This window comes from Naegleria lovaniensis (genome assembly GCF_003324165.1).
Source record: "Naegleria lovaniensis strain ATCC 30569 chromosome Unknown tig025, whole genome shotgun sequence".
Taxonomy (NCBI): Eukaryota; Heterolobosea; class Eutetramitea; order Acrasida; family Naegleriidae; genus Naegleria; species Naegleria lovaniensis.
This window is the reverse complement of record NW_025407847.1, coordinates 548373-574489: the sequence shown is the minus strand read 5'-3', so window position 1 is coordinate 574489 and position 26117 is coordinate 548373. Positions and strand designations below refer to the sequence as shown.

The 26117-nt window shown below is 37.7% G+C and overlaps 12 protein-coding genes across 12 annotated transcripts; 6 read left to right on the top strand and 6 right to left on the bottom strand.

Moving 5' to 3' along the window:
• Positions 1-1232: 1232 nt before the first annotated feature.
• Positions 1233-3149, bottom strand: C9374_005904 (uncharacterized protein; the record flags this gene model as incomplete). Its single annotated transcript, XM_044695706.1, has 1 exon — positions 1233-3149. The coding sequence occupies one exon, from the start codon at positions 3147-3149 to the stop codon at positions 1233-1235; it is 1917 nt and encodes a 638-aa protein (XP_044547791.1).
• A 471-nt stretch (positions 3150-3620) lies between these two features.
• Positions 3621-6534, top strand: C9374_005903 (uncharacterized protein; the record flags this gene model as incomplete). The annotated part of the gene is made up of 3 exons (XM_044695705.1): positions 3621-4594; positions 4724-5167; positions 5427-6534. The coding sequence occupies 3 exons, from the start codon at positions 3621-3623 to the stop codon at positions 6532-6534; spliced, it is 2526 nt and encodes an 841-aa protein (XP_044547790.1).
• Positions 6535-6608: 74 nt separating this feature from the next.
• On the bottom strand, positions 6609-12542 carry C9374_005902 (uncharacterized protein; the record flags this gene model as incomplete). The annotated part of the gene is made up of 1 exon (XM_044695704.1): positions 6609-12542. One exon carries the CDS (start codon positions 12540-12542, stop codon positions 6609-6611), a length of 5934 nt encoding a protein of 1977 aa, XP_044547789.1.
• Positions 12543-12959: 417 nt separating this feature from the next.
• On the top strand, positions 12960-13802 carry C9374_005901 (uncharacterized protein; the record flags this gene model as incomplete). Its single annotated transcript, XM_044695703.1, has 1 exon — positions 12960-13802. One exon carries the CDS (start codon positions 12960-12962, stop codon positions 13800-13802), a length of 843 nt encoding a protein of 280 aa, XP_044547788.1.
• A 245-nt stretch (positions 13803-14047) lies between these two features.
• On the top strand, positions 14048-15792 carry C9374_005900 (uncharacterized protein; the record flags this gene model as incomplete). The annotated part of the gene is made up of 2 exons (XM_044695702.1): positions 14048-14551; positions 14617-15792. 2 exons carry the CDS (start codon positions 14048-14050, stop codon positions 15790-15792), a joined length of 1680 nt encoding a protein of 559 aa, XP_044547787.1.
• An 82-nt stretch (positions 15793-15874) lies between these two features.
• Positions 15875-17086, bottom strand: C9374_005899 (uncharacterized protein; the record flags this gene model as incomplete). The annotated part of the gene is made up of 1 exon (XM_044695699.1): positions 15875-17086. The coding sequence occupies one exon, from the start codon at positions 17084-17086 to the stop codon at positions 15875-15877; it is 1212 nt and encodes a 403-aa protein (XP_044547786.1).
• A 195-nt stretch (positions 17087-17281) lies between these two features.
• C9374_005898 (uncharacterized protein) lies at positions 17282-17737 on the bottom strand (the record flags this gene model as incomplete). The annotated part of the gene is made up of 1 exon (XM_044695698.1): positions 17282-17737. One exon carries the CDS (start codon positions 17735-17737, stop codon positions 17282-17284), a length of 456 nt encoding a protein of 151 aa, XP_044547785.1.
• A 48-nt stretch (positions 17738-17785) lies between these two features.
• C9374_005897 (uncharacterized protein) lies at positions 17786-18495 on the bottom strand (the record flags this gene model as incomplete). Its single annotated transcript, XM_044695697.1, has 2 exons — positions 17786-17977; positions 18193-18495. The coding sequence occupies 2 exons, from the start codon at positions 18493-18495 to the stop codon at positions 17786-17788; spliced, it is 495 nt and encodes a 164-aa protein (XP_044547784.1).
• A 796-nt stretch (positions 18496-19291) lies between these two features.
• Positions 19292-20702, top strand: C9374_005896 (uncharacterized protein; the record flags this gene model as incomplete). The annotated part of the gene is made up of 2 exons (XM_044695696.1): positions 19292-20235; positions 20342-20702. 2 exons carry the CDS (start codon positions 19292-19294, stop codon positions 20700-20702), a joined length of 1305 nt encoding a protein of 434 aa, XP_044547783.1.
• Positions 20703-20908: 206 nt separating this feature from the next.
• Positions 20909-21601, top strand: C9374_005895 (uncharacterized protein; the record flags this gene model as incomplete). The annotated part of the gene is made up of 1 exon (XM_044695695.1): positions 20909-21601. One exon carries the CDS (start codon positions 20909-20911, stop codon positions 21599-21601), a length of 693 nt encoding a protein of 230 aa, XP_044547782.1.
• A 418-nt stretch (positions 21602-22019) lies between these two features.
• C9374_005894 (uncharacterized protein) lies at positions 22020-23678 on the top strand (the record flags this gene model as incomplete). The annotated part of the gene is made up of 1 exon (XM_044695694.1): positions 22020-23678. The coding sequence occupies one exon, from the start codon at positions 22020-22022 to the stop codon at positions 23676-23678; it is 1659 nt and encodes a 552-aa protein (XP_044547781.1).
• A 621-nt stretch (positions 23679-24299) lies between these two features.
• On the bottom strand, positions 24300-26021 carry C9374_005893 (uncharacterized protein; the record flags this gene model as incomplete). The annotated part of the gene is made up of 1 exon (XM_044695693.1): positions 24300-26021. The coding sequence occupies one exon, from the start codon at positions 26019-26021 to the stop codon at positions 24300-24302; it is 1722 nt and encodes a 573-aa protein (XP_044547780.1).
• Positions 26022-26117: the final 96 nt, after the last annotated feature.

Genomic DNA, 26117 nt, shown 5'->3' with positions numbered 1-26117 from the left:
TCCTACTTTCCAAACTCGAACCATTCCTCAACATGCAACCATGACATTCCGCAAATTTCAATCCCACACAAATTTCCGTCGCCGTATACTCTCTCAACAATAAATTCACAATCAAATCCAAACCATTTTGCAGAAACAAATCACACAACATTTGATATTGAGAATAATGAGAGGGAATGACACGACAAAGTTTTTCAGCGAATTGATCTAAATGAGGTTGTTCTTTGTGAATTTCATTTTCAATCATGGTGAGGAGGATGTTACAAATGGTACATGCAAAGTTGTTGTTGGTTGCGAATTTTTGTGTTGTTTTAAATGTTGATTCCGATGAAGAGGAAGATGATGAAGGAAGAAGCGCTTGAATGGAGGTTGTGGTTGTTGCGAGAAGCAATACTAGCAACAACAACAAGACTATGGCTGTGCGAAGGGTGGTGGTGTTCATCGTTGTGGCCATGAAAGTTGGTGTTGTTGTATTTTTTTAAAAATGTGAAATTTCACAAACTGATCCTTCAAGAATCGTCAAATGTCCGAAAAGATCAGAAACCGATGGAATTGATCAAGGAGTGGCAATATGTTCGTTGGATGATCACTTTTCTAAGGCATGTCCAACATTTGCTCCAACTGGAACCGATGTTTCAACTGCTTTGGATGTCGCGACTTGAGGATTTGTTCCCTTCTTTCCTCGAATTAAAAAACCAACCACCTTTGTAACAACATGTTTGAGAGGAGGGACAATATACTGCGAGACTTCCTACGCGCAACAAGTGACGTCTTGAGAGGATTTGGTCATAGGCAGCATTGAATGAAAGGAATGAGTGTGGAGGAATATGGAAGATGACTTGGATTGAGGAATGATTCGTTGCATGGGAAGGGCATGTTTTGGAGTGAACGAATTTGGTTGATTGAAGCAAATGAGAGACACGAGAACGACCATAATAGAGTCCATGAAAGGCTTTTTTTAAGCTGCTTCTGTTGGATAATAACTCGAAGATTGGTATTGGAAAATGCAAGCATCTTTCGAAATTATGAGATTTTGTTTTTTTGTGTTATGGTTGTTGAGAAGGAGAACATTCTCTTTGTTTTTAAAGAAGACCAGAGCCGAATGGTCCTCCTCGTGAGTCCAGAACTGTGACAGGTCCCTCGAAAAGAGAGAAAGCTCAGCAACCAAGAGACTAAATGGAGAAGTTTTATCACAGCTTCAAAATGGACTATTTTCGTTTATTATGAAACGTTTACAAATGTTTCCACCGCATTTCTCTAGTCACTTGCTCCTCCTGTTCTTTCAAGCTTCGCTCCTTCTCCTTCTTTGCAAGTTCCAATTTTCGTTGCTCCTGCATCTCGTCGATTTCTTCCATTAGAATTGTACCTCCGTCTTTCACGGCATAAAAGTCAATATCTTTGAAATCGTCACACAATGGCTCAGGTAATGAATGTCCTACATCCACATAGAAAAGTCGCTGTTTGGTAGCATCAAGTTTGAACAAACGTTGACACATAAGCTTGAGTTTTTTGATGGTCAATCCGTATGGTATCTTCTTCTCGACAATGTGGCCATGAGATGCTACGGAAGCAGCTACATTCTTAATGTACAAGGAAACAAACTCATTGCTTACTTTTGTGGCGATTGAACTTGACGACTCGTTTTCACAAGGATCTCCATACATGGATACTAACTCTTCGTATCGTGGATGCATTTCAAGAAAATTAACCATGTTGATGCTGCTACTCATTTGAGCCATCTTGTCTCTTCCACTTTGTTTAAGGTAATATTTTTCTGCATCCTCTCGCTCCTTCTTTTTAATTTCGCTTCCATTGAAAATTTGAAGCGATTTAATTCTTGCAATGGTTCCTTGTCGTGTATTGGTCACACCATACTTTTCTTGAATAGCATTATTGTCCAATCGCAATTCTTCAATGGTTGAGGTAAATTTGTTGAGCTCATTGATAGAATCCCAGTCCTCAATATTATTATTAGTAATAGAGAGACTTTTCAACGAAGGAAATTCCTCTTGACTCGTGCATTGAATGCTCTTGATCGAGTTATAATTGAGAAGTAATCTACTCAACTGTGGGATGGAACCAAATGCTTTCCGAACAGAATTCCAACAAGAAATTTTGTTTCCAGAAATGTTCATTGCTCTCAGAGATGGAAGCGAAGGCAGTGAAACGCTTTCCAAATCTTGATCTGTGATATTATTGTCTCGAAAATGAACTTCTTCGACTTGAGGAAAGAGAGGTAAAATACGCTCTGCAAACGTTTTCCATTCCATTGCAACATCATTCATGACAAGAGTTTTAACATTCGAGTAGGGTTGACTATTGTGAAATTCTAGCGAGGTGAATCGATTGGAAGAGAGGATCAAGTTTTGCAATTTTGGAAATTCTTTCAAGACGGTTTCAACCTGAGACCACGTTGTGATTAAATTGGCTGTTAAATCTATGGATTTCACATTTCCAAAACAAGAGCCCACTCCTTCCTGAATTTTTGACACTTTACACTCTTGTAAACCTAGCTCTGTTAAATTCTCAAGTTTTTCTAATTTTTCTTCCAAATCTTTTCGACCGACGAGTTCCACTGAAATTTGTGTCTTCTTTGTTGCTGAATAAATATACATTTCCTCTTCTTTGAAATCCTTATTCTTATATTTGGCATGAACAGCCTCCAAGAAATCGACTCCCAATGTGGAGTACCTTAAAAAGGTTTCTAATTTGATAAAACTTGCACTCTTTCTTCCGTCGCTGGTTTTGAAATATCTCACTCCATTAAGTTCACCGTCATGTTTTCCTCTTTCTTCATAATCCCACTCAACACCCACAAAAATTTGAGTCTTGGGTTGATCTTGAAGAGTTCCAATGAACCTCACAAAACCTCTCGAGAGATCTCCCCTCAATGCAGGGGTATACAATGTTGGAGTGGTATTTGTATTGGTTGCATCCATCAATGAAGTACATGTTGTTGTTGTTGTTGTTGTTGATGTTGTATTATTGGAGGTGGTGGTTCCGATACCACTACTTCCCAATGATGAGGAAGAACTACCTTGATGTTGAAGTGGATAATGCTGATGATGTGAGGAAATGTTGTATTCAAATCTCGCATTCAAAAGATAGGAATAGACTTCGGGGTCATTGCTCTCGACTTGTGAGGACATTTGTGGTGATGATGATGTAATGAGGTAGGTTGGGTGTTGTTCTATTTTTTGAGGCTTCTGTTGAATACACCTCCATACAACACGCGTGTGTCGTACTGGAGAACCATTGTCTGTTACCATACAACACCATGGGTTATTTGCTGCTCTCTCTCGCTAACTCATACCTGTTGTCGTTACACATATCACCGACTTGTTGATGCTCATTAATCTTTCACGAATCTCTTACCTTAGTTATTTGAAATTTCACAATTTAACTAACTTGTGTTTAGATGAATGGTACAACAAAACCTGAAATGGAAAATGCCACAAGGCCACTCCTTGTTCAATGAAAACGTCCAAATCCATTCAGTTCAATTAGAAATCGAAGTGAAATGCAAAGTAAATTGTTGTGCCACACCATGACGACGCAGCATTGTAACGGAATAAAATTGATTGGAGGTTATGTTTAGAAAAAAATATCGCAACCCCATTATGCCTTCGTCCTTGACCAGCCACACCATGACGACGAATACGCTGAATGAGGGTTCTTCCAACCAACAACACCAAATAGCGCACCAAAGGAACAAGGAAACGTCTGCAGTCCATAATTCATCTTCTACCACCATCACGGAAGGAAACAATCCAATGGGAGGCAATAGAAAGTTTTCATCGTCGTCCACAGAATCTTCAAGGCAGCAGGACGACCGATCGGGCAGCAACAGAGGCACAGAAGAAACGCTCACCCACCAAAAGAAGCCACCCCATTCATCATCAGGAGAAGGTTTACACCACACCAACAATATGAATAACAACATGAATGGTGGTGGAGAGGTTGCTAATAATAATAATGATAGAAGGAATTCAACCTCTCAATATTTACAGCCACCCCCACCGCCACCACGTGATCATCAAAACGCTTCTGGAGGAGGACATGACCATCATCAACAACACCATAACAATTCTTCAATCAACAACAACTCTCGTAGAAACAGCAACACTAATGGAAGGTACTACAAGAATCAAAACCCTTCCTCATCATCATCCAACTACAAGCCTCAACATAGTCACGGGAGTAGCAACATTGCAAATAACAACCCAACAACAACAACATCTTCCTCCTCTCATCACCCTCCTGGAGCAACTACTATGAGTGTCGCGACTAACGGACCAAAGCAACCTGTGGTGAATTCCACTTCATCACGAAGTACCAATATTAATAATACCAATAATAATAATAATATAAAGATCAACACTAATCAACAACATGTTGTTGCTTCTACGTCTGCAACTTATGCGCAGACTTCATCATCATCACGTGTGCAAAACATCAAACCTAACGTTCACAACGCTCCTCCCTCTCATATTACCACTCCATCGACACCAACAACTCCCATCTCAAGACCTCCAAAATCATCTCCTCGCTTCGGAAACCCTCTCTCGGATCGTTTCCATCATATTGAAAAAGAGTAAGTGTGTGATTTTGCAATTCTTCAAGTAGTAGACTCTAATATTCACCAAATATATCCACTGCCTTTTGGCAATGATAAATTCACGGTCATATCATGAATCATACGGATTGTTTACTAACCACACAGTATCAGCAAAACATTCCAAAAGCAAGAAAAGTTGGGTGAAGGAACGTACGGTGAGGTCCACAAAGGCATTGACAAGCGTGACAACAGCATGGTGGCCATTAAGAAGATTAGAATTGATCCTCAAAGAGAGAAAGAAGGCTTTCCAATCACTTCCATTCGTGAAATACGAGCTCTCAAGGATTTAGACCATGTCAACATTGTTAAATTGTATGATGTTACTTGGAATCAGAAGGGAACGTTCTACTTGGTTTTTGAATTTGTCGAACATGATCTTGCTGGTCTGAATGGAAAGGGTCACAGATTTGACGAAGATGAATTACGATGCATCATGTATCAATTATTATCTGCTCTTGATTATTGCCATGCTCGGGACGTCATGCACCGAGATTTGAAAGCATCCAATGTACTCATCAAGAAGGATGGAACTTTAAAGCTTGCCGATTTGTAAGTAGGCGGTTCATTTTGAATTCATTCACACACTAACACGCTAATGTTGTATATATATATTTGCTTCTCCAACATACACACGAATGTGTGCGCGATGATTAACCGAAACCATCCCATTCATGAATTTCATTGCCTCTGCGGTTGGTCATTCGAAATTGTGTGAATTTTTTTTAAATTTTTTTTGTGTGATCCTTGCGTTGATGGAAATGTGTTTCATGTGTGCTTTTGCAAAACAACATTCACACACAACATTTAGTGGACTTTCAAGAGTATTTCACAGAAATAAGCAACAAGAATATACCAATCGGGTGGTCACTCGTTGGTATCGACCTCCAGAATTACTGTTAGGAGCCACTGCCTATGACGCCTCCATTGATATGTGGTCTGTGGGTTGTATTTTGGGTGAAATGCTTCTTCCTTTTGCTGGTGAAAAGGAACCTAAGGCTCTCTTTCCAGGAGCATCCGATCCGGATCAATTAGAGAAGATTTTCGATTGGTGTGGAACCCCGTCTGTGGAAGATTGGCCCGAAGTTGAAAAACTACCTCATTGGAAATCTCTCAAACCTCAACAACCAAAAAAGAGAAGAATTATGGATCGATTTACAAATTTGAAATGCTCACCCAAAGTACTCGATTTATTGGACAAGTTATTAACTCTCAATCCTGCAAACCGAATTACAGCAAGTGACAGCTTGAATCATGATTGGTTCTGGGAACGAGGAAAGAATCCCAAGAATTGCAAACCCAAAGGTTTACCCTCTCGTTCCTATAATGAACTTTCAACAAGAAAGAAGGATGATCATCGACCAGATGCTCCCTCCCATCACTTAATTCCCTCCACAGTGCATCCACTTTCTGGTGTTCCTGCAACGTCACATCATCACCACTCCCATGGAGCATCTAAGGTTGCATCGACCTCTTCATCGGTGGCAGCAGTAGTTACATCATCATCGTCTACTACTGGTGGTCATCATTATCAACCACCTCCTCCACCTCGTCCACCACCTCCATTTTCTTCATCCTCTTCTTCTTCGTCACATCATTACCATCCAAGTGGCAGCACTAGTAGACATTCTTATCATCCTTCTTCGTCACAGCCGTATCATCACCATCGTTCTCATCATTCTTCGTCGCATGGTGACGGTCGATCGAGTGGTGGTGGTGGTGGCGGTGGCGGATATCATCATGGCAGTAGTAGTGGACAACAGCACTACCATCCACAACAAGGTGATGGACATGGTCATTCATCTCACTCGAATCGTTATTCAGATAGTGGCAATAATCCAAGATCGATAACGACACACCATGACGCTCCTTCAAGAAGCAACAATCTGGCTCCACCTTCTAAGAAAGTCAAGTACTGAGCTTGTGTGAATAAATTTTGATCATGATTTGCTTTCTTGAAATTTGAATGATGTGCTGTTTTGAGTCATCAGCCTTATTTATTTGTGGTACAATTGGATTCAAGAGAGGTGATTTTCAATCTCAGCTCTCTATTCTTTGCATCCATTTCCTCAATTTGATGCCGTTGTTCTCGGAGAAGTTTCTCAAGTTTTTCTCTCGTCGTTCGAGCTTCTTTCAGCTTGTTCGTGAGCTGGGAAATTTCTTTTTGACTCTTGGAAGAGTCGGTGGCAGATGATAACTTTTCTTCGAGATTTCGTTTCTCCTTTTTCAACTTCTCCAGCTCAATATTCGTTTGATTGGATGCCCTAATTTCCATTTTTGAGAGTTTTTCGTTTTCTTCTGAAAGTTTGATCACGTTTTCCTTCAAATTAATGAGTTCCTTTCTTGTTTGTTCTTGTAATTTCCATAAATTTTGTTTTTCCGTTTCCAAAGTAGACAGTTTCAAACCAACTTTGGATAAGTTATCTTCCGCTTCTTTCTTTGCCAATGTTATCCGAGTATTCTCCAATTTCAACTGTTCAACCTCTTCAGCCACTTTTTTGTAATGCATCAAATCAATAAATGTTGACTTGATTTGCTTTTCATATTTCACAATTGCTTCTTCCTTTGATTTTTGAACTTGCATAATTTGTTGCGCTAGTTCCACATTTTTCTGTTTCAATCGAATAATTTCGGCTCTTAATTGTTTCCATAAATGTTTCAAATCAAGAGTAGCTGATTGTATCATGTGTTGTGTTTTCTTTGGAGATGGGTTTGTTTTTGATTGTTGAGTTTGAGCACGTGTGGATGCTATCGAAGCAGTTGTCGTCGGTGCAGTAGTGATGGTACTACTCACAAATGATCCTTGCATACTTGTTGATGATAGTAATGAAGTTGAAAGAATACTACTTGTATCTGTCATGGTCATGGTTGGTGACGTGCTAATACTAGAATTGTTGGTGAGCTGTTCTAAAAGTCGTTCAATTTCTTGTTGCATTCGATCGGTGCTATTCTTTTGATCGAGAATTTGTTCTCTCAATTCTGAGTTTTCTTTCATTAAGAATTTTAATTCTTGTTCTCGATTTGAAATGGGATCAATGGTTTCTTCGAGTCGATTTTGAAGCTCTGCACATTTTTCTTCCAATTGCTTGTTAATCATATTATCTTGTGTTTGTAATGTGCGATAATCTTTCTCCATTTGGAAGAACATGCCTTCCAATTTTTGATAATTATGTCGTAGTTCTGATAATTCTCGTTCTTTGGATTCAAGTTCTTGAGCGTATTGCTGGCATGAGAAGGTTATTTCAGAAATTCGTTGTTCATTGTCTTCTTTCATTTGATCGATCAGAGAAGAATGTTGTGTTAATTCCTTTTCTAGAGATTGTACTTCATCATTTTGTTCGTCAATAAGGTTCGAGGTGTTCTGAATGAGATCTTTGGCATGCTCTAACTCTTCTTTCAATTTAGTTTCGAGAGCAAGTTGAGATTTTAACTGTTTGATCGTTTCTTCACGTCTTTGAATTTCTGTGATCGTTTGATTTTCCAATTCTTCCTTTTCTTTTTTCGATGTGGATTTCAATAATTTAATTTCTTGCTCGAGTTGAGAAATAGATTCATGACATGCTTCAAGATCATGGGAAATTTCATTGTTCGATTTTTCTGAAACTGAAAGTTTGTGTTTTGATAGAGTTAATTCACCTTCCACTGTGGACAATTGTTGCTTGAGATCCAAGCATTCTTTTGAAAGTTGTTTCATTTTAGCAGAATCTTCCTCCAACTTGTTCTCTAAATTGGAGAAATCTTGTTGCTGTTGCTTGCGCTGTTTTTCGAGTTGCATGATTCGCTTATCCATTTCTTCGACTCTTCCTTGAAGAGAATGGTTCTTTTCAGTCAATTCAAGAATTTCTTGACCTTTTTCGTGCGTTTCATTTTCTAACTTCTCAATATCATTCAATAATTGTCGTTTTTGAGATTCCATCGCTTCAATCTTTCGAGAATATTCAGCAATTTTAACACTGTGCTCATTAAAGGATCCAGAGAGAAGCTTTTCTTTGTTTTCTTTTTCTTCCAAGTTAGATTCAAGCTCATTAACTATTTTTGAGTAGTGTTTCTTTTGCTTTTCATTGAGAGCGACCAGTCTATTAACATCCTCCTGTTTATCTGAAGCGTCTTTTTCTAAAAGAACAACTTTCTTTTCTAAACTGGATATTATTCGGTCCTTATCTTCTGTCAATTGCTTAATTTCGTTGGTATTCTCTAAAATCCTCCTTTCAAGGCGTTGAATTAGGAGTGATTTGTCTTTGGTTTCGTTGGTTAGAGTTATGATAAAGCTATCCATCTTTGCATTGGTATCTTTCATCTCTGCAAGTGTTTTCGATAATTCTGTCGTTGTGTTAATTTTTTGAGTCAAGTCATGTTGAAGTGTATCGATTTGCAATTCAAGTTCGAGAATCGTTTGCTCATTTTCATGGATCGTAGTGGACAACTGATGCGCCCGTTCGTGAAGTTGTGAAAGATCTTCCTCGAGCTGATTCTTACTGCCTTCCAACAATCGATAGTTGCTCTCTGAGAACAAGAGTTGAGTTTTCAATGTATCGAGTTCCTTTTCCTTCTCTTCCAAAAGCGTGGCCATACTTTGAGATTTTTCTTGGTAGAGTGTATTGGCTTCTTCCAATTCGACATTCTTTTGTTTGATTTCTGTTCTTGCCTCTTCTATTGATCTCTCAAGTTGTGCCATTTGCTTTTCATAATGTTCAATGGATGTGTTTTTAGCTGCAATTTCTTCTTCCAGATTCATCTTTTCCTTTTCGAGTTGTGACAATTGGTCTTTCATTGAAGAAATACTTTTTTCAAGTTGAACAATCTTGTAAGAAAATTGCTTCCTTTCGTCCTCGAAAGAGTTTTTCAAATCATCACAAGAGCCAATCCATCGTGTAATTTCTTTGTCCTTGTCCAAGCTTTCATTCTTCAATGAAGAGATTTTAGCTTCTAGTTCTACAATTAGAGAAACCTTACTTTCAAATAATTTCTTAGTTTCAGAAAGGTGCGATTTTACCATGTAGATGTCTTGTTCATAGATTTTCTTTTGGTTATCTAGAGCTTCAGATTTTTCAATGACTTGTTTTTCTAAATCAGTGAGGGCATGCTTTTTCAGTGTTTGTAGTTGTTGCTCTTTGTCATGAACGCTGTCTCTAAACTTTTCAACTTCAGCATTCAAATGAATAATTGCTTCATTTTTGAGTTGGAGCTCGCGTTGGATCGTTGTGCGGTTTTCGTCCAACACGCTCAGATTCTCTGTAAGATCTTTGATCGTTTCTTTCTGTTTTTTAAATTGTAATTGAATCTCGTTGAGTTTAGTATGCAAAGATTGATTTTCTCCTTTAAGGTTGTCAATCTCAAGTATGTGTGCGTTCATACATTCTGTTTTAACCAAAATAAGATCTGAAAGCTCTTCAATTTTCTTTTCTGAAATTTCTTGGCTTTCATTGTATGCCTTCTCGCTGATAATTAATTTATCTTTGAGAGCTTCCAACTCTGTTTGGAGAGTTTTGTTTTTATCTTGTGATTGCATCAATGCGTCAGAAATACGATGAATTGTTTCAGACTGTTGTTGAATATTATATTGTAGAGACTTTGATTCTTCAACAAGGTTATCATAAAGCTGTTGAACAGTAGCCTTTTCTTGCTGAAGGTCTAATAATTGCTTCTCAAGCTCAGATTTTGCTCGATGAACCATACTTTCGTTTTCTTTTGTCTTTAACTCCAAAAGTTGTTTCATGTCCATATCTTTTGATAGTAATTGTTGATTTAACAACTCGTTATTGTCTTGGAGAGATCTATTTTCTTCTTGTAATTTAGTTACCTCGGTCAATAACTCATTCGTTTTGTGATCAAGTTTTGCAAGTCTGTTAGAATATTCAGATATTTCAAAACTGGACTTTTTCTTTTCAATTTCCAAGTTTGAAATGCACATTTCATGCCTCACAATTAGATCGGTTTTTTCTAAAATCACAACCTCGAGAGTTCTTTTATCCTTTTCTATTTGATCTAACGATTTTCGAAGTTTTGAAATTTCATTTTCCTTTTGTTGTAGATCTACGGACATATTTCTTAGTTGAGAGTTCAGTTGTTCAATTGCTTCCTTATGCTCTGATATCTTTTGTTGCGAATTAATTTGTGCTGAAACTATCATTTCTTCCTTGCTTGCCAATGCGGTGATGTGAGCTCGATTCTCATTTCTAACCTGTTCAAGTCGGTCCGTAAGATTCGAGATAGTTTGTTGACTCGTTTGTTGATAATTCTTGAGAGTGGAGTCGAAATCGTTTTGTAGACGTGTCCTCTCTTCGTTCATTTTCTCTTGATATTGCTTCAACTCTTGAGATTTAGCATTGTATTTCGTTTCCCATTCGTCCTTGATCTCCATCATCTTGTCATACTTCTTTTTGAGAGATTCCATGGCAATTTCATTATGTTTATAATCTTGCTCGAGTCGTGATATCAATTTTTGTTCTTGTTTGTATTTTGTTTCCAGCATTTGGTATTTATCATGAAGAATAGAAAGATTACTTCTCTCCATTTCAAGTTGCTGTCTCAGAGATACCAATTCAGCGTCTTTGTTTCTAATCAACAGGTCATACTCAGTTTTCATGCTCCTGTTCTTTTCTTGTTCAACTTTTAAATGTTGTGACAACATGTCGGCCGAGTTCTGCAATTCTGAAATTTTTTCTTGTGATAGTCGCTCCTTCTCTGCAAGTTCCCATTTCAAATTTTGCACATCTTCACTGAGAAGCAATAATTCTTGTTCTTTCTTGGACGCATGATTTTTAATTTCTGCTGCCTGATTAATGGAATCATTACTCAGCACTATTTGCTCTTGCAGGCGATCTATTTCTTTATCTTTGGAATTGATTATGGATTTACATTTTTCAATTTCTTCAGTTTTGTGCTCCAGTAATGATTTGTCGTTTTCATTCTTGTTAATTATTGCCTCATAGGATCTTACAACCTTACGAAGGTTGTTAATTTTTTCTCTTTGAGAGGCATTTTCATCTTGAAGCCTCGAGATTTCTTCTAATTGTTTCCCAGCTTTTTCGGAAATGTTATGAGAGGCAGATTGGATGAGTTGCTTTTCAGACATGACATGATCAAGCTGTTCTCGAAGAGATTTCAATTGATTTTCATATTCTGAGAGCAACATTTGAATATTCGAAGATCGTGACATTCGTCCATCGGATGATGAACCAATGGTATTAATATTTTCTGTGTCTGCGTTCATGGATGAAATTCCATCCGTTTTGTGGCTGGCTGCACCCAAAATATCATCTGCTCCAAGCAATGATACTAAATTTGCTGTTATATTATTCGTGTTCACCGCTCTCTCATTTCTTTTAATTGTAAACCCTTCATCAATTTGATGCATTATTGTTTTGTTTTTATCAGCAGCTTCCGGGTCAAAAAAGATGGAAACCTCTCGGTGTGGTGTTCTTCGAATGATGATTTTTGGTTGTTGTGCTGATGCATTTTTTTCTTTTCGTTGTTGGAGAGATCGTTGCACCATGGAAGGATCGACTTGATGCAGATAGGAAGCAGGAATTGAAATCAAGGGGCACAAAGCGCCACATTCACATTTGTTCATTGAAAATTGGGAACCTTTGGGAAAGAAGAAGGATAAAACCTTAAATACATCTTGTTCCTGTAAGTCATTTAAAGAAACAAGAGAAGAGGCATGATCGGAATGGGATGGTTTTGGTGGTATTGACGATACATGACTCATCGAACTCACATTCAAATTAGTATTCGGAGGAGGAGGTGGTGGTTGCATCGAAAGATTGGAAAAGCTGCTCGATATGGAGGATTCCATAGAATTGAAAGGGAATTGAGGTAATGATTTTGAATAATGTGCAGCAGAAGGAGGAGCACTACTTTTTTGAAAACTCGTGGTATTAGCGAGTGATCGTCTCGTGTGGTTGTTGCTACTCGGATGATTCATTTAGTTTCAAATGCTCTTCAATGTAATTTTTTTGGCGGGCAAGTGTTCTTTTGAATTTTTTTGTTCTTTTTAAACTCCATAGTCTTTCACTTGAGCTATAACGAATTGATTTTTAAAAGCCTCATTCAATTGCTGTTCAAAAGAAGATTCCCATGATTATTAAACAACAATTTTATAATCCAAAAAAATGTCCGTTTCATTTTGGTGTGATCATGTTGAAATTTATGAAACACATCTAGTACTCTCGGATTTCTCAAGTTCAATAATACATGATCCACTTCAGATCCGATTGTATGATCAACTCCGAGAAAAGATGAGATCCAAAAAGAGGTGGCCTTCTCTTGTAATTGTCAAGCGATTGGATATTTGAAACAGTTTGAAGTTTTCAATGAAGAAACAAAAAGCATGATACACAACATGTCGACCTATTCCATGGCAGCACCGCTTGCTATTCAAATTTCATACAATCATCAATGTATGATTTTTAGCGATTTCAACAATCAAAAAATTGTAATTTTGGAATTGTCGTCCAAACAATTGAAACGCGTTCTTCCGAAACAATCTGGCTCAGTATGTTTGGAGAGAAATTATAACAACAAGAATCAAGATGCCTTGTTCATAGTTTCAAGTTTGTGTATTGTGAAATTTGATTTGCATCAATTATTAACGAACAATTTTAATGAGCAGATGGCATTATGGACATCAGAGAAATTGAAAAATCCCAGCAGCATGGTGGTTCATGAGAGCCGTCAACTATTTGTAACAGATACCACGGATGTGAAAGTGTTTAACACAAGAAATGGTCAACTATTACAAGTAATTCAAATGCCTGTAAATGTAAAACGAGTTACAGGCATTGATTTTTTTGACCATGATACGATGATTGTGGGAGAAGGCAATCCTTATAATCGCTTAATAGTCTTTAAAAACGTTCAAAATGACAATGCGGAAAATTCTGAAAGAAAATTTGTTTGGCAATTCGAGAAACAGTTAGTCGAGAGTACTGCATCCAAAAATTCTTCATGGTCTTATTCAATGTACCTTACCGTCGATAAAGCGTCCTTGAATATTATTGCATGCGACTGCTATGACCATTCCATCAAGATCTACACACAACATGGAGATCTGTTAAAATCAATAGGAACATCGGGAAGTAACCTGCAACAGTTTAGGTATCCTCAAGGTCTTTGTCTTGATGAGCTCACTGGAGAATTATATGTGAGTGATACTGATAACTCTAGAATTCAAATATTCAAATAGATGCAAATACTTGCATGACAATGCATAAAACGAAATACTGGACGAAACAACTGGAGTTCGGTCAATATTAATAAACTCTATTGTAAGCCTTGTTTGCGTGTGTTACAAGAACCTCCGTGGAAACCAGATTTAAATGTCTTCGAGTGAACTGAAGATCTCTTATTGTTCGTTGATTTGTGTTGCCAGTTGTTGTTTTTTGCACGTTTTTCAAAAAAGACACACTTTGATACTATCCGCAATAAAAAATGATTCAGCGAGATTCAATTGGCAGCCCAGAAAACGATGGACAAGAGTATTATTTCAACGACGTGGAAGCAAGTCGAGTTACGAAGAAGCAAAAAGTCATTCTTACAAGGACAAACGTGGATGAAAATGTGCGTATAATCCTTGTTGATTTTTCAAATTCTTTGCATCGTGTTGATGATGGCAAACAATGTTTGGATGAAAATCGGAAATGGGAGCTCTTGTTGAAACATAAATTTTCATTGCAACAGCAAGGAAAACTGAAATGGCTTTTTAATCGGGAATTGAAATATCAAAATTTCTTTCCTGTTGAGTTTATGAACGATCCGAAATTTGTGTTGAATCACATCCAAAAGTATGATTATGGTTTAGAATATGCGTCCAAACGATTACAACAAGACACAAACTTTGTTCTACAAATTTTTCAACTCAAAGGTTCAACAATTTTAGCAGATCGTTCAGAATTATCATTCACAACTAGATCTATTCGAAATGATCCACAAGTAGTACTGACAGCTGTTAAACAAAAAGCAAGCTCATTGTATTATGCTACAGAGCTTCGAAAAAACAGGGAATTTGTGTTGGAAGCAGTTCGACACAACGGAAAAGCTCTTCGCTTTATTTGCCCTCACTTCAGGACAAGGAAATTATGTTAACTGCTGTGAGGCAATATGGTGAATTGTTGGACTGTGCGAAGAAAGATTTGAACAATGACACTGAAATTCTTTTTGAAGCCATCAAACAAAACAAGAGGGCTCTTCGATGGGTTCCAAAGAATTTACTTCGAACTAGTGATTTCATGTTAAAATGTTTACAAATAATATTTCCAGAATTTGAGACTTTGGATTCTTTTGATTATTCAAAGAAAGAAATTGTGGCCAAACTAGTTAGCGAATTTGGATTTTTACTGGAATTTGCATCCCCAGAACTTAAGAACAATCGAGATGTTGTTTCAAATGCAGTCAGAAATGATGGTTTTTCTTTGAAATATGCCTCCAATGAGTTAAAGAATGACATGGAAATTGCATACCTGGCAGTGGCACAAAATGGCTGTGCCTTACAACACGTTTCTCATGAGTTGAGGGGAGACAAGAACTTGGTATTAGCAGCGGTCAATCAAAATGGAAATTCTCTGGATAGTGCGTCTGTTGCTTTACAAAGTGATAAAGAGATCGTATTAGCGGCTGTAACCAAAAGTGGACATGCATTATACCACGCCTCCAAAGAGTTAAAAAGAGACAGACAAGTTGCACTGGCTGCTGTTCGGCAAAATGGATATGCTCTCAAATATATGGCCGATCATCTAACATGTGACCAAGAAATTGTATTAGAAGCTGTCAGAACTACCGACCAAGCTTTTCAATATGGCTCTTCTGAACTTTTCGCTGATCAACAATTCTTGTTGCAATTGATTCAGTTCGGATGTAAAGATGCTTTTTTCTATGCGCCAGATAAATTTGCGCATGACAAGGAATTTTTGTCAATAGCTATCCAATTGAACAGTGTTGCTACCATAAAATCCTATAACAGGCGTTTTGGGATAAAAACATCAAACAAAGACATGGTGTTACAAGCAGTGAAAAAAGATGGATTTGCACTGAGTGCTGCCAACAAAGAATTACAGCAAGATCCAGAGCTTGTCCGAGAAGCACTTAAATGCAATGGTTATGTTTTGGGGTATAGTGATGAATTATATCAAGCAAGAATGGAACAATGTTATGATGGTGTGTATTTGGAAAATTATTGATTGTGTGAACACTTTGCAAATTGACGTCAATCTAAATATGAAGCATGGCTGTTTTGATGCCTATTGAGTCTGATGGTCATAGTTACAAGAATCCAAACCAAAACATGATCACTACAAGTAACCACTTCCATAAATACACTTCGACAAACCAATTTGACAGCGTTGCTTTTGAAACTTGAACATTCCTCGAAGGTAATACTGACAATGGTGCTGTCTGCAAAGGGAATCGATTTAGTTGAACTTGTTGATCAACGTCTACAATCACTGCAAACGCTGTGACTGTCGTCGACTCTTGGAACTTTAAATCTTCCGCCACACTGTATGATCCTTTTGGAATGGTTCGATTGAACACCAAAGTGTGATAATACGAAACCTTAAAGACAGCCATCATGTTTTGACTTGCATACGGTAATGAATAGTAATAGGATGGAATGTTCAATTCCAATCGGACAAAATCTTGAGCATATACACTTGACACGTTGAATTTCAAAGTGGCATCATTGGCCAATGTTTGCAATTGACATGCTTTCCCAACAAAGGCTGGTATGCAAGTACAATTATTTGACGAAACACATTGTCCATTTCCACTGCATACACTCGACGAGTTATGATACGGCACATCAAAACACGTCACTGGAGAATCACACTCTGGACCTGAAATCCATGGTGAGGAACAGACACACTGATCTGGACCTTTGCAAGTTCCATTTCCAAAGGTACACACTTTGGGATCTGTTGCCAGTTGACCAAAACATTTTGGAATTTCACAATTGGCTCCAGCATATTTCGTAGAGTCATGACAGACACAAACATCTGGACTCGTACAAGTTCCATGACCTCCACATACATTGACACTATCGGCTCGAATATTTTGACACAATGGAAATTGACAATTTGGACCACCCCATCCCTGAATGCATTCACATTCCTGTACATTGGTGCAATTTCCACGTCCACTACAAACGCTACTATTGGAAGCATCCACTCCAAAACGTTGAGGTTGATTCAATTGCAACACTTGACCATTATCCGAAAAGTAAATAATGTCATCGTTGGGATGAAGAGTCAGTGAGAAGGGACTCGTCAAGGCGTGATAGATTCCTCTTGGATCGTTGTTTGGTACGACATTGGTTTCAGAAGTTCCAGCAATGGTTGTAATGGTACCCTCCTCCACTGAAACTTTTCGAATTCTCTGATTTCCATTATCGGCAATGAACAAGTCACCTTTCGAATTGACAACCACAGAAGTAGGACCATTGAGCAATACTTGAACCCACCCACTAGAAGAAATCATGATCATCATCAACATGAACAACAACAACAACTGGGTGGACCTGGAGGATTTGGATAAAATTGACCTGCCACGGTGGTTATTATGGAAGAAGCAAAATCTGTTGAATTGACTTGAATTTTTCGAATGACATTATTTCCAGTATCAGCAATATATATACTATTCGTGTTGGAATGATAGAAACCTGTCATTGGTGCATTAAGGAGAGGCTGTATCATTATCTCCCGAATAGCCGGCACTTCCAGTTCCACATAATGTTGAAATTGTTCCATCGGTCATGTTGACCATTTTGATTTTGTGATTTCCAGTGTCAACAATGAAGAGCAATGAAGTATTAAATGGATTTTGGAATACTGCCGAGGGTTTTCTCAATCGAGCATTCACTGCCAAACCTCCTTCTCCCGAATCTCCCATCATCCCTGTTCCTGCGATCAATTCTGTCACGCCACTACTCGTGGTGAATTTTTTCACTTGGTTTCCCCATTGAACAGCAAAGAAAATTTCATCTTGTGGAGTGACAAAGTGTCCACGAGCATTGTAAAGACTTCCCCATTCGTCAATCATGGTCACAGTGGTAATGAGACCATTTTGACTTGGAGAAACTTTTCGAATTAATGACATTTCAGCAATGTACATGCCACCATTGGAAGCCATGAACAAACTCAACAAGTTTGAAAATGAAGCGTTCAATCGTTATGTATGTTATTCACCTGAAGAGGGAGCAACCCAAACATCTTGAACATTGGTCAACGTGGCTCTCGTGGCTAATTGATTCTCTCCATTGTAACCAACACTTCCTATTCCTGCCATCACTTGAATATTTCCTTGACTATTAATTTTCTTAATTCTTTCATTGGCACGATCGACAAAATAGACTTCCCCGTTCGAGGGACTCTTACTCGTTGTGGAGATCTCAAATAAGCATTCACAGCTGGACCAGAGAGAGCATCTCCTCCAACTCCCTTAACTCCTGCCAAAGTTGAAAGGACACCATTCGTTGCAATTTTTCGAATCAAAAATTATTGGTATCTTCAATGTAAATCTCTCCGTAGATTCATGAACAAACACTCCTCTTGGATTTGCTAAGTGTACCTGAGTGGCCAAAGTACATGTATCTTGAAACAATCCATGGTGTAAATTCGACCATTCACCACCTTCTTAATTCGATTATTTGAAGTATCACTTATGAAAATTTCATTTTGTTTGGTGACATGAACAGAATCGGGAGAAAAAAGAACAGAACCCAAAGCAGAATCTCCATCCTGAGAATTTCCTGAAACTCCATTACCAGCAACAATGGAAATGGTTTGGTTTGGGAAAAAGACAAAAACTCTATGCTTGTTACTATCAGTGACATAGATGTCTTGATTCCATTCAGTCACAAAGACACTGGTAGGATTAACTCCTTCCATGATGGCCACAGTAGTGATGGTTACCTTTCGAATGCGTTGTGAACTATATTCAGCAATGTAGAGCTCGTTTTGAGAAGTCACATACACACCATTGGGATAATAGACACAACTTGTATTGGCCAAGTATCCATCACCACACTTGTTGTACCAGCGAATGTGGAAATGACATAATTATCCGCTGCCAGAGTGGTGCTCACATATATGGTCATATGGACGATGAAACAAACAAACGGTCGGACGGCTGGTGTTGAAATACTTAAAACGGTGTCTTGAGAAGATATTACCCGTGTTTGACAGGTCAACGATCAAGTTTGGGTAACTTCATTAGTTGTACCAAACCTCACTGAATGGTGCCGTCAGTTCTGAGAAGTATCTGGATGATCCTTGGAAATTCTCAAATTCTCGGTTGTTCACTATTGTTACTCTTACCTTAATAACCACCTGTTAACAGAGGTGTACAGTACTGCCTTTTAACATTTAGAAATTCAAAATGTCTACCACGAACTTGGTAATTCTGTATTATACCACGATGGTTGATCAGCACAACGTTGATTTGTGAACAAAATGAAAAAATTGGTTCGAACCACATACTGCAGTTTCTCTCGCAGGAAAAGATTGAATACTTCGTCGGAATTGTTGTCAAAATTTTCTTCTTTTCGGAGGATCAAAACGATGGTGCTACAGATTTTCAAAGTATCATTTCCATCACAATTATAAGAACAACAATATCGGAAATGATGATCAAACAGAATTTCCGAGTCGGAACACAACAAATCATCATACGAATTTAATGAAAATGGCTCTTGCTTGTATTGTTGGAAGTGGATTGGCTTGGTATTTATTGAAAGATAGTATTCATCCAAATATCAACAGCACAATTACTGCTCAGGAAGGTTTTGATCATCAGCATGTCATGGGAGATGAGCAACAACAACACTCAATGAATATTCCATCCCAATCAACCCTAAGCCAAGAACAAAAGAAACAACTTGATTTAATATTTCAGTCATTTAAAGAAACAGTTTCTAGTCCTGGTATGCAAGTTGCAATTTCTCAAAATGGATCACTGATTTATCAACAATGTTTTGGCTTTTCCAACGTTGAACAACGAGTTCTTGTCAATGATACCACCAAATTTCGAATTGCAAGTATTTCTAAACCCATATCCACGGTGGCACTTGCTTTAATGATTGAGAAGGGGCTTGTGGATTTAGATCGGCCCATCTTTGAATATCTATCAGAAGAATCAAAAAAGAAAATTCCTTCAGAACTCGTGTACAAGGAAGAGAAATTTAATACCATCACTCTACGACAATTGGCCTCACATATGAGTGGTGTAAGAGATTACAAAGACGTCGAGAAGGAATTCATGAGCTGGAGCAAAAACTATCCTTCTATAATTGATGCATGTGAAATGTTCATTCGAGACGAGCTTGTGGCCAAACCAGGCGACAAGTATTCTTATTCCACATACGGCTATACGCTTATGAGTGCTGTAATGGAAGAGGTGTTGAAAGCTCAATCAGAGAATCCTTTATTGCCGCTTGAAACAAAAATTTTCCTTCAAAATGCGAAAGATTTTAAATCATTTTGTAAGAAGCATATTTTCGATGCACTCGAGATGAATAATACCACATTCGATGAAAAGAATAAGATCATTTACAATCGAAGTTCATTCTACATGAGAGATACTGGAGATAATGCTTATGAATTGTTAAATGTACCAAGTGTAGACAATAGGTATGTAGTATTCCAACATATATGTCTTTGAAATTTGGGTATGACCTCACAACGAATTTATGATGATCATTGTTATGATTTGTATTAATACCAATCCAACTATCAGCTACAAATGGGCTGGAGGTGGCATGTTATCCACATGTCAGGATCTTATCAAATTTGCGAATGGTTTACAAAAATTACTTCCTGGACCACTCATTGATCAAACCTTGTGGATTTCTCAAAAAACCAATGAAGGACTACCTACTCAGTATGGAATTGGATTTGTTGTGAAATCCATTCAGTTGAATGGTAAAGAAGAAAAACTCGTGTATCATACGGGAGGAGCCTGCGGTTGTTGTTCCATACTGTACATGGTTCCTTCTCGAGGTATCTCTATAGCCATGATTGTGAATATTCTTCATGCAAAGAGAATGGTTGAATTGTGTGAAGAGGTCACTCGACAACTGGTTCTAAAGAAGGAGTAATTTGTTGGTGTGCATGCGTTTTGGAATATTCATGACGACATATGTTGATTCATTACTACATGGATCTATGAATTTATTTGTTCAACAAATAAGGCATTGAGGCGGTACAAAAATTACAACGAAAAAAAATTCGAGATCGCCTCAAATTCTAATTCTCATCGTATATATAATCATCTAACATGGAAGAAAATTTTCATCAACAACAGATGCCTACCACACCACTCCCACTCCGAACACCAGAAATGGGAGAAAAGAGAAGGCTTTTTTCTTCGAGTCTTTCTCGAATTACCACTCAATTTGAAAGTACATTATCACCATCAGATGCTCCGTTCACAATGAATACCACGGATACAACTCGAGAAATGTACAAGAAGAGTTTATTGAACAGTAGCATGAGTAATGATCACAGCCGGCCCGGAAACCTCAATATAAGTGGCTCACCAAAAAGAAAATTCTCCATATCGTCGGATAAAAACGACAAATCATCATCTCCAAAACACACCCATGCGCTCGGTATTACTACTCATACTTCTCCTTCACGACCTTTTCAAAAGACTCCCTTTGAGCGATTCATGTTACTGAATGGAAATGAGGACTCTTCAGGGTCGGACACTAGCTCTGTTGGATCCATTTCTTCACCGGTAACAACACCCAGAGCGTGTGCTTTTGATTCCATGATGACTCCTTTGAGGATATGTACGAAAGAGAATGCAAAAACCACTATTTTTACACAGTTCAATAATGAATGTATTCAAATCTCAAACAAAGGACCTTTATTGAAAATGAAGTTTGCTCAATTCAAGGATGAAAGTCACCAACAGAATATTGTTCTTTCCGATGTAAAGAAAGAAATTCCTTCGTTCTTGCATGATTCATATAATTGTATGGATTTTTTGTGACACAACCAAGTTCCCTGCAGTAATTCAGAAAACAGCAAATTTTTTTTGATTCGGAAAGTTGTCAAATGATAGTGGTGCAAGTTTCACGACACATTCGGCAATTCCATTCACGACAAACGAGAACGATGGAAGAGAGCAAATGTTTGGAATAGAGATATTTGAAAATTGAAAATTTCAAAGAGAACTGGGCCATCCATGGATGGTTCCTAATTATTTTTTGGACGGATCTTGACGAGAAGATGATGAGTTAACTCAATTGAGTTTCATCGAAACCTAACAAAAGTGGCAAAATGGAACCCGGCCCTGAAACACACCTTTTTTTTGTAAAGGCTCACAGGGTCCGCGGGACTGATGAATTTTAGGAGGTCCACTTCCTGTCAGATGTTGAAAGTCTACGAGTTGTTTCTGTGCACAAAAAATGTTCAAACGAGATCATGACCACACCCAGGCTTCCATCAACAACCTCGACAACAACACCGAAAACCAAGAGGAGTTTGATGTATCACCAAAAATCAAGAAACAAAAATTGGTACAACCAACAAGTATGACATGCATGGATGAAAAGAATGACGACAAACATCATGTGCATTTGATTCTACTTGATTTTTCAAATTCATCGTCGAAATCTCCTGTTCAAAAGGAAATGGTACATCTACAAAAGAAATTCTCATTACAACAAGAAGGTAAAAAGAAATGGCTTTTGAATCGAGCGTTGAAATATGAAGAATTCCTTCCAGTCGAATTCATGAACGATCCTGAATTTGTGTTGAATCATATTAAAAAGTATGAATATGGACTGGAACTTGCATCTACACCACTAAAACAAGATCGAGAATTTGTGTTGAAAGTGGTTCAACACAAGGGTTCAGAAATTGAATTTGCAGATGAAACATTTCTCAGTGATAAAGAAGTGGTATTGGCAGCAGTAAAGAACGAATCATTGGCTTTCGAACATGCCTCTGAAGAATTGCTGGATGACCATGAGTTTGTGTTGCAACTTGTGCGACAAAACGGAGAAGTGTTGCAATGCCTCGATGACTTGGAAGAAGACATTATTTTGGAAGCTGTGAAACAAAAAGAACAAGCACTCCAGTATGCTTCGAGCGATTTTCTCAAAGATACCAAGTTCATGTCAACAGTTTTCCGATTTATATTTCCAGAATTGGAAACTTTTGATTATTCCAACAAGGAGTGCATGATCCAAGTAGTTCAAAAATTTGGGTACTTGCTTGAATTTGCGAGTGATGAACTTAAAAACGATCGAGAGGTTGTTCAAAATGCAGTCATGAATTACGGAAGTTCCATTCAGTTTGCATCTGATACCCTCCAACACGATCGAGAGTTGGCATTTCTTGCCATCAAAGAATATTACGGAGCATTCAAATACCTATCTGAAGAGTTTAAGAATGATAAGGATATAGTGTTACAAGTTGTCAAACAACCTAGAAATAAGTCTATTCTTCAACATGCTTCTCAAGACTTGCGGAATGACAAGGAAGTTGTGTTAGAAGCTGTCACTCACTATGGAAGTGATCTTGAACACGCATCCAAAGCGTTGCAAAACGATCGACAAGTGGTATTCGCTACCCTTAAACAAAATGGGGAGTCTCTTGCGTATGCATCCAACATGTTGAAAGGGGATCCAACTATTGTGCTGGAAGCCGTTCAACAAAACAGGAGTGCCTTGAAATTTGCTTCCAGGATTTTATTGCAAGACAAACATTTTGTCATGTCCTTGATTCAACATGGATGTGAAAACATTTTTGAATTTGCTCCAAAGAAATTAGTCAAAGATAAGAAATTCATGTTGACAGCAGTCCAACAGAACTGTTTTGGAGTGCTTGGAGCCGATTACAGTTGCCCAGATAAGGAACTCATGTTAAATGCTGTGAAAAACGATGGATCATCGTTGTTTTTTGCAACTGAAGAGTTACAAACAGATCCGGATCTTGTTTTGGAAGCACTTAAATGCAATGGTTTTGTATTAGAGTATAGTGATGAATTATATCAAGAAAGAATGAAATATTGCTATTGCGACGCTTATTTGGGAGCAATGAGCAATTCCTATAGAAATTGATGGTCGTTTTAACTGTTGAACATCTCAAAAATCCAATGGAATGGTTGTGGAATAAAGGTCTTGAAAATGTTTAATGCGACACGTCCACTAATTATCAACAACAAGTTGGTTTTGATCCTCATCTATGGAATTATTTTGTGGAATACCTCTGCGATCAAGAAATCATGGTAACTGCTGCGAAACAAAAGACTGTTAAGGTAAAACTGATGAAAGAGATGCACCGAAGCCCAAAAATTGTTCTCTCAAAATTTTTGATGATGCAGACAAAGAAGTTGTGGTGCGAGTGGTTAAAGTTTTGCTTAAATTTACATCAGATGAATTGCAAAACGACATAGACATTGCGTTGACTACTGTCAGAAACCAAGGTTAAGCTCTACCAATTTAAGAATTTCATTCATTGGAAAACTCTCTGATTTATCTAACAAGAGTGTGATATCTTGATGATAATAACGTATAAACAACATCACCAAAGTGGAAAGTGTCTTAAACCATGACCGAATTAAGGCAAGCTAGGGAATTATTCAAACCGGTGGTTGACTTGTTTTCTGAATAAAGTAGCATACAAACCATCTGTGCTTTAATACCAACAAACGCCATCATTTCAATTGCTGTTGTCCATGCTTATCGTGTAATTGTACCCAAATATGCATCATGATAACAATGTTTCATTCTTTCTTGATATAATTCATCAGTGTAGTCCAACACATGTCCATTGCATTTGAGTGCTTCCATCACAAGTTCTGAATCTTGTTGCAACTCTTCGCTGGCATATCGCAATGCAAATCCATTATTTTTCACAGCTTGTAACAAGATTTCCTTGTCTGAATAAATGTAATAGTCTCCAATGATACCAAGAGCATTGTGTTTGCATGCTGCTAATACAAATTCCTTGTCGTCTGCAAGTTCTGGCATTGGTATAAATTCTAGAATATTTTCACATCCAAGCTTGATCGCTTTTAACAAGAATTGTTTGTCGCTCAATAGTTCACTGGAAGCGTATTGCAATACTTGAGAGTAATACCAATAACCCCCTACTTGTTGGATAGCTTCCAAAACAAGTTCTGGATCGTTTTGCATCTTCTCACCTGCATACTTGAGAGCGAAGCCATTTTGTCTTATCGCTGTTAATACAACTTGTCTGTCATTCTGCATCTCGTTGGATGCATAACATAGAGAAAGCCCATCTTTGTGTACAGCTGCTAATACCACATCTTTATCGTTTCTAAACTTTTCAGCCCCAGATAAGGTATGCACATGTCGATGGACAGCAGTCAACACAACTTCCTTATCCTCCTTCATGGCATCAGATGCATAGCAAAAACCACATCGGCTTTGATTGACAGCAGTAAGTACAACATCCTTGTCGTTCTTTAGCTCTTCAGATGCAAACTGTAATGCATATCCATCTTGTTTTACAGCCGCAAGTACAATTTCCTTGTCGTTTCTCAAGTCTTCATGAGCAAAACAAAGTGAATTATCATATAACGCAAAATGAACCGAGGTGACAGCATTTAAAACATTATCACGATCATTCTTGAGTGATTCACTTGCAAATTCCAACAAAAATCCAAACTCTCGAACAACGTTGAGCATTATATCTTTCTGAGAATAATCAAAAGATTCTAAATTTTTAAATTCTGGAAATATAATCTTTAGAACTTCCAACATAAAGCCATGATCTTTGAGAAGATCTTTTGATATCCATCGAAGTGCCTTCTTATTTTGTTTGATTGTTTCAAAAATAATTTGTTTGTCTTTTGACATATCTTTGGATGCACTTAAAAAGGCGTCACAATTTTGATGGACAGCAGTCAAAACTATTTCTCTGTCTCCCTTAAATTCTGCTTTAGCAGAGTGCAAAGCTAGTCCATTCTGTCGAATGGCTTCCAACACAAATTCCTTGTTATCTTGCAGTTCTCTTGAAGCATATGACAATACAATAAAATCTTGTTTGATGGCTGTTAGCACTACTTCTTGATCATTGAGAATATTTTTACTTGCAAATTTTAATTCCGAGCCTTTTTGCTGAACCACTTTCAATACAAAATCTCTACTTCGTTTCAATGGCTCCGATGCATATTCCAATCCATAATTATACTTTTTAATGTGGTTCAACACAAATTCTTGATCATTCATAAACTCCACTGGAAAGAATCTCTCATATCTCGCTTCCCGATTCAATAACCATTTCAATTTTCCTTCTTGTTGCAATAAAAATTTCTTTTTCAATAATATTTCCAGTCTCCGAATTTTGTATGGATTAGTAATATCATCATCGTGATCATCACTTTGAAAGAATGAACTTAATACCAGCACGACTTGTGTGTTCATCAAACTGGGCATATGAATATTTTTTTTGAAAGGAAATTATTATAGATCAATATTCTAGCCGTAAACTTGTTGTAAAACATGAGTATTATTGTGGTAAACAAGTGTTCA